This window comes from Hemitrygon akajei, chromosome 4, assembly GCF_048418815.1.
Source record: "Hemitrygon akajei chromosome 4, sHemAka1.3, whole genome shotgun sequence".
Taxonomy (NCBI): Eukaryota; Metazoa; Chordata; class Chondrichthyes; order Myliobatiformes; family Dasyatidae; genus Hemitrygon; species Hemitrygon akajei.
Window position 1 is genome coordinate 101,153,250 of NC_133127.1, and position 11,574 is coordinate 101,164,823.

General features: G+C 41.6%; 1 protein-coding gene across 1 annotated transcript in view; it reads right to left on the minus strand.

The window, feature by feature from the left end:
• Positions 1-8,115, minus strand: part of ablim2 (actin binding LIM protein family, member 2) — a 381,429-nt gene extending 373,314 nt beyond the window's left edge. Inside the window, exon 1 of the mRNA XM_073043109.1 lies at positions 7,870-8,115. Within this exon, the coding sequence (XP_072899210.1) occupies positions 7,870-7,882 (13 nt within the window). The 5' untranslated portion in view covers positions 7,883-8,115. The remainder of the gene's footprint in view (positions 1-7,869) is intronic.
• Positions 8,116-11,574: the final 3,459 nt, after the last annotated feature.

The window sequence follows — 11,574 nt, forward strand, 5'->3', positions numbered from 1 at the left end:
AAGTGCTTTTTGGAAATCACAGATTTTTATGTTGCCTCAACAAAAAGTGGAAAATCAGCTTATGGCTCTTCTTCATTAACTTAATTATCTTAAATGTTTCTTGCTTGCAGCTTTAAGAGCTGCTCATTTATAACAATATTGTCACATTTCAGATTCTCCAGTTCTCTGAAGACTTTCTTAGTCAAACACAAGGCTAGACGATTACGGCAACCGAACAACTGCCAACCTCTCTACCTCTCTCAGCTACCTCAGATACATCTAATTGATCTGGAAAACATTCTCGTTCTTGATAAAGGTGATACAAAATACTGAGTGTTATACACATAAAATACTGAAGGAACTCAGCAAGTCAGACATCTGTGGAGGGGAATATATAGTCAATGTTACACATTCAAGACCCTTCATCAGGACTAGAAAGGGGGCAGAATGAGAAGGTGGGAGAGGGGAAGGAGCACAAACTAGCAGGTGATGGTGAAACCAAGTGAGGAGGAATGTAGATGGGTGGGAGAGGGGATACAAAATGTGAAGCTGGGGGGGGGGGAGGAGTGATAGGTGAAAGAAATAAGGGCTTAAAAAAAAGTGGTATCTGATGGGAGAGGACAATGGTCCAATCTTGTTTTCTACTTCTCTGAAGAGACAGCTTACATGGCATCAAGCCACTTCTTACTGCCCTATTATTATTATTACATCCCTACTTAAAAGCTTTGGGTTTTCCTTCACATATACATTCTTATATTCACTCCATGCCAATCATATTTCCCTTTTGACCTAGCGTATTCATCCTGGTTCACACCCAACACAAAGGTTTTGGACTTAATTTGATGGGCTGAGTGGCCTAATTCTGCTGCTATGCCTTAAGGTCTTTATCTAGTTTTGTTGTTTCATTACATTCTCCATTTCCTGCTCAACCACTGAACACTAGACTTTTGCTTAAAATCTCTCGCTCAAAAGGTATCCAATTGTTCAGTCCCAGCTTCATCTGCCAATCCTTGGCTCCATTTACCATGGCCAGATCTCCTTCCATCCCATTGAAATCAGTCCTTAGAGAAACTGTAACTGTATAATGGGAGACAGTTTGAAAGAAATGGTTCAAGTAACGGCTAGATCAAATTAAGGAGTTCCATTTTATGTTGTTCCTCATCTTGTCCCATTATCAGTTAAAACCTTCATACTTTGATTACTCCCATTGACACTTGGTTTACTTGGACCAGTTTATTTCCTCACACCCAGATCTAGTAATGGCTGCTTTATTAAAGAAAAAGATAGTTATGAAGGAGCAAAGAACTCATATGAAATAACATTACAGGCACACAAAATGTTAGCCTCTTAAAATGCAACTTGTTTTAAATAATAGCAGAATTGATAAAAGTGCCTTCAAATTAATAGGATCATGGTAATAGAGTGAATGGCAAGCAATCATTCCAAAATGTTTTCTATTAAGCTGTGTGCATATCTGCCCTCAACCTATCCCCCTACCACAACACGGATAGGGTTCCTCGTCCTCACCTACCACCACACTAGCCTCTACATCCAGCACATAATTCTCCATAACTTCCACCATCTCCAATCGGATCCCACCACCAAGCACATCTTTCCCTCCCCCCATTTCTACTTTCCACAGGGTTCTATCCCTACATGACTCCATTGAACCATAGAACACTACAGAACAGTACAGGCCCTTCAGCCCTCCATGTTGTGCCGACCCATATAATCCTCAAAAAAAGTACTAAACCCACACTACCTCATAACCCTCTATTTTTCTTTCATCCATGTGCCTGTCCAAGAGGCTCTTAAATACCCCTAATGTTTTAGCCTCCACCACCATCCCTGGCAAGTCACTCCAGGCACTCACAACCCTCTGTGTAAAAAACTTACCCCTGATGTCTCCCCTAAACTTCCCTCCCTTAATTTTGTACATATGCCCTCTGGTGTTTGCTATTGGTGCCCTGGGAAACAGGTACTGACTATCCACCCTATCTATACCTCTCATAATCTTGTAGACCTCTATCAAGTCCCCTCTCATTCTTCTACACTCCAAAGAGAAAAGTCCCAGCTCTGCTAACCTTGCTTCATATGACTTGTTCTCCAAACCAGGCAACATCCTGGTACATCTCCTCTGCACACTCTCCATAGCTTCCACATCCTTCCTATAATGAGGTGACCAGAACTAAACACAATACTCTAAGAGCAGTCTCACCAGAGATTTGTAGAGTTGCAACATGACCTCTCTACTCTTGAACTCAATCCCCCTATTAATGAAGCCTAACATCCCATAGGCCTTCTTAACTACCCTATCAACCTGCACAGCGACCTTGAGGGATGTATGGATTTGAACCCCAAGGTCCCTTTGTTCATCCACTCTCAAGTAACTGACCATTAATCCTGTACTCAGTCTTCTGGCTTGTCCTTCCAAAATGCATCACCTCACACTTATCCGGATTGAACTCCATCAGCCATTTTTCTGCCCAACTCTGCAGCCTGTCTATATCCTCTTGTAACCTTCGACAACCTACAGCTCCATCCACAACTCCTCCAATCTTCATGTCATCTGCAAACTTACTCACCCATCCTTCTGCCTCTACATCCAGGTCATTTATAAAAATCACAAATAGCAGGGGTCCCAGGACAGATCCCTGCAACACTCCACTAGTCACTGACCTCCAGGCAAAATACTTTCCTTCCATAACTACCCTCTGCTTTCTTCCTGTAAGCCAATTTTTTATCCAACAGCCAAGGTTCCACTTATCCCATGCCTCATGACTTTCTAGGTGAGTCTCTCGTGAGGAACCTTGTCAAATGCCTTGCTAAAGTCCATGTAGACCACATCCACTGCCCTACCCTCATCAAATTCTTTTGTTACCTTTTCAAAAAACTCAATCAGACTCGTGAGGCACGATCTTCCCTTCACAAAACCATGTTGATTATCCTTCAGTAGACTGTACTTCTCCAAATGCTCGTAGATCCTATCCTTAAGAATCCTTTCCAGTAGTTTGCAGACCACCGATGTAAGACTCACCGGTCTATAGTTCCCAGGATTCTCCCTATTACTTTTTTTAAACAAGGGAACTACATTTGCCATTATCCAGTCCTCCGGCACTTCCCCTGCAGCCAAAGAGGATTCAAAGATCATAGCTAATGCTCCAGCGATCTCTTCTCTCAATTCCCACAACAACCTGGGGTGTATCATATCCGGCCCTGGGGATTTATCAATCTTGATGTTTTTAAGATGATCCAGCACTACTTCTTCCATAATCTCCACATTGTCCAGCACACAGGCTTGCTCTATTTCAACCTCACCCTGATCAAGATCCTTTTCACTTGTGAATACTGAAGCAATATATTCATTTAGGACCTCCCCAACCTCCTCCGCCTCCAGGCACATGTTGCTCTTTTTATCCTTTAGCAGTCCCACCTTCGTTTTCTTCATCCTTCTGTTCTTCACATACGCATAGAACGCCTTGGGGTTCTCCTTAATCCTACGTGCCAAGGCCTTCTCATGCCCCCTTCGAGCTCTCCTAAGTCCTTTCTTTAGCTCCTTCCTGGCTACTATATATTTCTCATGAGCCCCTCCTACTTCCTGCTTCTTATATCTAACATATGCTTCCTTTTTCCTCTTGACGAGTTGCCTCTCGTGTTTCGTCAGCCACGGTTCCCTTTTCCTACCATTTTTTCCTTGCCTCAGTGGGACAAACCTATCCTGAACCCAGCTTAAGTAGTCCCTAAACTTCTCCCACATTACTTCTGTGCTTTCCCCTTTGAACATCTGTTTCCAATTTGCTCTCGCTAGTTCCTGCCTCATCCCTTCAAAGTTAGCCCTTCCCCAGTTAAGCACTTTACCATTTCGTCTGATTTAATCCCTTACCATAGCTATGCTGAAGCTAAGGGAGTTGTGGTCACTCTCACCAAAATGCTCCCCCACCAAGAGGTCTGTCACCTGACCAGATTCATTACCCAGAACTAGATCCAGTATAGCCTCTCCTCTTGTCGGCTGGTCCACATACTGTATCAGGAATCCTTCCTGAACACACCTGACAAATTCAGCCCCATCTATCCCCCTTGCACTCAGGAGGGGCCAGTCATTATGAGGGAAGTTGAAATCACCCATAACTACTACCTTGTATTTTGTGCACCATTCTAAAATCTGCCTACTTATCTGCTCCTCGGTGTCCTGAGGACTATTTGGAGGCCTATAGACTACTCCCAGCACAGTGATTGATCCCTTCCTATTTCTGACTTCCAATTGACTCCCTTGTCAATTTGTTTCTCCCCACTGATCTCCCTCCTAGCACTTATCCTTACAAGCCGAACAAGTGCCACACCTGCCCCTACATCTCCCTCACTACCATTCAGGGTCCCAAGCAGTCCTTCCATGTGAGGCGACACGTTACCTGCAAGTCTGTTGAGGTGTTTGGATTATGGGAAAAGCCACAACCAGTTAACTAGTGTTTTTGCACTTTTTAACTATGCAAAACATTGTTTTAAAAAAGGGAACTAGCATCTTATTTATTCAGTCCTGTAATCACACCAGATAAAATATTTCTCTCCTCACTGTGCAAAGTTAGCTGTCCTTTCCTGTTGTGATCCAATGCCAGAGGAATCCATTATCAAGTCAGATCACAGCTGCCATGTCTGCCTTTTTATTGATATTAACACTATAGACATCCAGCAGAATACATTGTGCATGGAACTTCTGTATTCTATTTACATGCTCCACCAATTGCTACTGAAGTACTGTAAAGAAGAAACAAAGGAGAAAGATAGTGTTTTTACCAACAAAAACATGAGAATACAGAGGGATGCAAAATTTGCATCAGTAAGTTTCATTATGGAGGTCATAGCAAATTTCTCGTGGAGTAATCAACTCATGTTTCAATAACTATATTGTTTTGTAAAGAGTGTATTTTAAGCCTTTTCTACAACTTGAGAATGCAACACTGAAGTACACTACACAAAAATATTTTAGAAACTAATCTACAGTATACAGGTATTAACAATTTGGAGGACCATCTTTCAATTTAAACAAAGCCGACTTCTTCCACTATCTAAATTTACTAGTGTTTATTCCCCACACAGATGCCCTAATTCCAGATCACTGCAATTTTCTAAATAAGAGTAAAAACTGCATGGTCCCATGACTTGTGTAACAGTCCAATCAAAACTGGGAACATTCTTTCACATGCAGGAGTCAGAAACTACTCATAATTGGTCTAAGAATGTGGAGCAAACAGGAAAATGGAGAAGCCATTCTCAGGCTGTAGGTACAGTATTTGTTCAGCAACCTTTTTATTTCACTGCAGTTAGGTTCAAGGCTGGAAGTTGCAGAAGTATCTATCAAATCACAGACATTTTGTAAATTATATAATCTCTATTTTCCACCTTAGCAAGTTTTATTTAAATGTTACAATACAGATAAAAGATTTTGCCAATAACCTTTATTATAAAAACAAATGTTCATTTTAATAGTTCTATAATTATCATCCAAACAATCACCCAAGCTGGCTTTGATGGAGTTTATGATGTAAAATGAGATTTCTGAACAGCTAATTTTTAACTTCTAGTTACAGCAGATATAGGGTAGAAACACACAGTAGCATTTTAATTAATCTTACTTATCCCAAAAGCCCCGTGTTCATTGAACTATATGGTTGCTGGTTAAGCAATGCTTTAATTTAAAACAATCATACTCCTTTACAAATTTCTTTATAAAGACTCTTCCAAATGAGTAATACCAACATATGAATGACTCTGCCCAAATTTGTTCAGAAACTGTTGACTAAACTTTTAAGTGTTCTGGAATTCCCTTTCCTGCACACCTTAAAGCCTACCACTTGGTCCTCTAAAATCATTTATCTTTACTCAACCTTTGCTTGCCTGCTAAGAAAGCACTTCGCCACAGATAGTGGTTAATTCCATTAGGAAGTAACAGTGTGAATGTTGTTCCAATATCCTTATTTTCTTATTTCTTCTTGAATTACAAATATGCAGTTCTGTATTAACTTAACCACTTGAAGAAGTTTACAGCCTCTCATAGAAAGTGAATGTCATATCAGGATTTATCACATTATTGGACTCCATCATTCAATTTGATTTACAAGTGAAATTGATTTATAGCAATATAATTAAGTACTGCAGATTCTGAATGCACAAATTTTGAGGCTCATTTAAAATTTACAAGTAGCAGTACAATGTTTCTTCACAGTTCTAGTTGCTCCAGTACTGGTACCCCACAACTAGTCAAATATTTCAGGCTCACATTACTAGTCATTGTTATGCTTCTGTCGTGTTTTCAATGACTAACGGATGTAAGAAGCAACACACGCAAATTAATCAGCCATGTGACTTTATACCAATTTGCTTCCCTTTAAGCAGACTTTTCAAATTAATCTTTAAAGTAGCAAAGTCACTAGCAGGCGATTTTAAAACAAGTTACCTATTGAGAACAATTTTAATAACATTCTTGACCACACCAATTAAAGTAATATCCCAAATCACTTTATCCTCAGCTTAGGGCCAGAAGGGCCTATTCCAAGCTGGGTTTCAATCAATCAGTAAATAAATACTGAATTAATCAGTTCGCTTTTTAAAGTACTCTTCTGTTGTTTAAAATGAAGTTCAATCACAAGATTAGGGCATTTTCAATAACTATTACCACTTGATAAATTCTTTCTACAATTATAGATAGATAGATAGATACTTTATTCATCCCCATGGGGAAATTCAACTTTTTTTCCAATGTCCCATACACTTGTTGTAGCAAAACTAATTACATACAATACTTAACTCAGTAAAAAAAAATATGATATGCATCTAAATCACTATCTCAAAAAGCATTAATAATAGCTTTTAAAAAGTTCTTAAGTCCTGGCGGTAGAATTGTAAAGCCTAATGGCATTGGCTTTAATAACACTGCAATGGATCGTAGCCTCTTGAGTACCAAAAATTAACTTCAATGCAAAAAGAGAAATAAAGAAGCACCTTTAAAACACTCCCCTATTGCTTTGTTCCTTGAAAGAGGTAGTATATGTGACTATGCAAATATGTTTAATTGGAGATTTAAACGATAAACAAAAATCCGATCGTCAGCACAATTCAAGGTTCAATTTGTGATCAAATTTCTGACTGTACTCTAAGTGGAAAAATTATCCTTTGGAATCTCTATCTGAAATAACATTCGTCCATCTCGAAAGAGTGGCGTTAAGGATACGTGAAGTTGACATGTATCTCATACACGATTTATCCAAAGACCGTGTTCTTAATCTGATGAGAAAGGGTGAAATTTACTTAACACAAACTTGAACTCCAAATGTGTCAACGTCTAAAAGTAGTCACTGTGCATATTGTAATTGCTATGTTCTCATCTATATTTAGAATTAATCAAACTTCCACAGTCGTCTAGAGTGTCACTGTAAGAATTACAAATATTCATTTTTAAACTGGGAAATAAACAACACGGGCGGGGCCCAGCGAGAGTGCCATGCAACGCACACTCACACTGATTGATGCTCATCCTGTGATTTGCATCAGGTCATTTGCAGGATTGTAACAAATGCAATACACTTCTATTTTTATCAAAGGTCAGCAAATTCCCCAAACTCATCAACATGCTTCGGTATCCCATGCACAAAGTACTTCAATAATTGCAGCACTTACGTCGTAATATCCTATAATAAATTATTCCATCTGATTTTTATTTTCTAAGACTTAACCATCAAATAGTTCCTTTTCCAAACTGTGAATATATTAGAAGTTGAAGTATTTATTCTAGCTAATAGTTACGAATAACATTTCTGTTGACGCCAATATGTTAGTCTCTTGAAACCATTCAGAAAATTCGTGTTTGTAGTTCTGTAAATTGACGGTTTTACTTACCGCTGGTGCTCATTTTGATTTGATATTCTGATATTCCCAGTAAATAACCACCAGACAGGCTTGTTGCACACAAATCAACCTGTTGTCACCCAATGCGCAAAACAGCTTGCGCCCTTATCGAAACAAGGTGCTCAGAGGCTGGTTCTAACTAAACGTGCTGGTTAAACCACTCTGGATTAACGATAGAGCAGTATTTTTCCGGTGTGATGGTGTGCAGCAGCAGCGAGCGGGCAGGCGGGCGGGCGGGCGGTAATGCGGCTCTGGTCCTCGCACTCTCCTCCCGATCGGTGCCGTGCGCTCGAGCGGGAGCGGGAGCGGGAGCGGGAGCCGCAGCCACCGCCGCAGCGCGAGCTCGGCGCGCCCCCGCCCCGCGGCCCGCGCGCGTACACACCGACCCACGCGCCACGGTGCCTGCAGCCTGTGACCCGTCACGCTGACGGTCGCGAGCTGCACGGACCGAATCCGCTGTCGCTGGTTTGCTTGCAGACAGAGCCAAGCGCTGGCAAATGCAAATTGAAGACATTTGTGTCTTCCAAATGGAAGTATGTATAATGAAGCGTAGTAATACACGTGCATAGGTATTTATGTTTCTGTCAGCAGTGCAGAGTAATTGCAGAAAATACTGAAAACAACGTTCTTTTTTCCCGTCTATGTTGCGTGAGCTTCTAAATGTTTCAAAGCTTTTCTGCTTATTTTGAAGAATTTTGATTTTCAATGCACTGCTCATTTTGGAAATCTGAACAACGAGTACAGTACGTATGATCTGTTTTAATTGACAGAAACGCCGGCCAATGTGTTGCCGTGGCCGGGGAGGATGACGCAGCAAACCATGAAGACTGAACGAAGTCAAGTTACTCAGCAAGCAGAGGGTATTTGAAGAGTGAAGGAGACACAAAAAGAACTTTCTCTAAAAATTATGATTTGCGGTACTATAGTTGATTGGCTTCCTATGTTTAAATTCAAGAGAGTTACAAACATAGAAAACCTACAGCACAATACAGGCACTTTGGCCCACAAAGTTATGCCGAACATGTCCCTACCTTAGAAATTACTAGGCTTACCTGTAGCCCTCTATTTTTCTAAGCTCCAGGTACCGATCTAAAAGCCTCTTAAAAGACCCTATCATATCTGCCTCCACCACCGTTGCTGGCAGCCCATTCCACGCACTCACCACTCTGCAAAAAACTTACCCCTGATATCTCCTCTGTACCTACTCCCCAGCACCTTAAACCTGGTCCTCTTGTGGCAACCATTTCAGCCCTGGGAAAAAGCTTTTGACTATCCACATGATCAATGCTCTCATCATCTTGTACACCTCTATCAGGTCGCTTCTCATCCTCCGTCGCTCCAGGGAGAAAAGGCCAAGTTTACTCAACCTATTTTCAGAAGGCATGCTCCCAATCCAGGCAACATCCTTGTAAGTTTCCTGTGCACCCTTTCTATAGCTTCCACATCCTTCCTGTAGTGAGGCGACCAGAACTGAGCACAGTACTCCAAGTGGGGTCTGACCAGGGTCCTATATAGCTGCAACATTACCTCTCGGCTCCTAAATTCAATTCCACGATTGATGAAGGCCAATACACCATACGCCTTCGTAACCACAGAGTCAACCTGTGCAGCTGCTTCGAGCGTCCTATGGACATGGACCCCTAGGATCCCTCTGATCCTCCACACTGCCAAGAGTCTTACCATTAATACTATACTCTGCCATCATATTTGACCTACTAAAATGAACCAATTCACACTTATGTGGGTTGAATTCCATCTGCCACTTCTCGGCCCAATTTTGCATCCTATCAATGTCCCACTGTAAACTCTGACAGCCCTTCACACTATCCACAACACCCCCAACCTTTGTGTCATCAGCAAACTTACTAAACCATCCCTCTACTTCCTCATCCTCATTTATAAAAATCACAAAGAGTAAGGGTCCCAGAACAAATCCCTGAGGCACTCCACTGGTGACCGACCTCCATGCAGAATATGACCTGTCTACAACCACTCTTTGCCTTCTGTGGGCAACCCAGTTCACAAAGCAATGTACCCTTGGATCCCATGTCTCTTTACTTTCTCAATAAGCTTAGCATGGGGTACCTTATCAAATGCCTTGCTGAAATCCATATACACTACATCTACTGCTCTTTCTTCATCAATGTGTTTAGTCACACCCTCAAAAAATTCAATCAGACTCGTAGGGCACGACCTGCCCTTAACAAAGCCACGCTGACTACTCCATATTATACCTCTCCAAATGTTCATAAATCCTGCCTCTCAGGATCTTCTCCATCAACTTACCAACTACTGAGGTAAGACTCACTGGTCTATAATTTCCGGCGTTATCTCTACTCACTTGAATAAAGGATGAACATCCGCAACCCTCCAATCCTCCAGAACCTCTCCCGTCCCCATTGATTGATCATCGCCAGAGTCTCAGCAATCTCCTCCTCTGCCTCCCACAGTAGCCTGAGGTACATTTCATCCGGTCCTGGCGACTTATACAACTTGATGTTTTCCAAGACCTCCAGCACATCTTCTTTCTTAATATCTACATGCTTAAGCTTTTCAGTCTGCTGCAAGTCATCACTACAATCACCATGATCCTTTTCCATAGTGAATACTGAAGTGAAGTTTTCATTAAGTACCTCTGCTATTTCCTCCGGTTCCATACACACTTTCCTACTGTCACACTTGATAGGTCCTATTCTTTCACGTCTTATCCTCTTGCTCTTCACATACTTGTAGAATGCCTTGGGGTTTTCCCTAATCCTGCCCACCATGGCCTTCTCATGGCCCCTTCTGGCTCTCCTAATTACCTTCTTAAACTCCTCACTATTAGCCTTATAATCTTATAGATCTCTAACATTACCTAGCTCTCCGAACCTTTCGTAAGCTTTTCTTCTTAACTCGATTTATTACAGCCTTTGTACACACCACGGTTCCTCTACCCTACCATAACTTCCCTGTCTCATTGGAATGTACCAATACAGAACTCCACACAACTATCCCCTGAATATTTGCCACATTTCTTCCATACTTTTCCCTGAGAATATGTTTCCAATTTAAGCTACCCGTTTCCTGCCTGATAGCCTCATAATTCCCCTTACTCCAATTAAACACTTTTCTAACTTGTCTGTTCCTATCTCTTTCCAATGCTATTGTAAAGGTGATAGAATTATGATCACTATCTCCAGAATGCTCTCCCACTGAGAGATCTGACACCTGACCAGTTTCATTTCCCAATTCCAAATCAAGTACAGCCTCTCCTCTTGCAGGCTTATCTACATATTGTGTCAAGAAACCTTCCTGAACACACCTAACAAACCCCACCCCATCTAAATCCCTTGTTCTAGGGAGCCGCCAATCGTTATTTGGGAACTTAAAATCTCCCAGCACGACAACTCTGTTATTGTTACACCTTTCCAGGATCTGTTTCCCTATCTGCTCCTCGATATCCCTGTTACTATTGGGCAGCCTATAAAAAACGCCCAGTAAAGTTATTGACCCCTTCCTGTTCCACCTACAGAGACTCCATAGACAATCCCTCCATGGCGACCACCTTTTCTGCAGCCGTGACACTATCTCTGATCAACAGTGCCACACCCCCACCTCTTTTGCCTCCCTCCCTGTCCTTTCTGAAACATCTAAAACCCGGCACCTAAAGTAACCATTCCTGTCCCTGAGCCATCCAAGTCTCTATAATGGCCA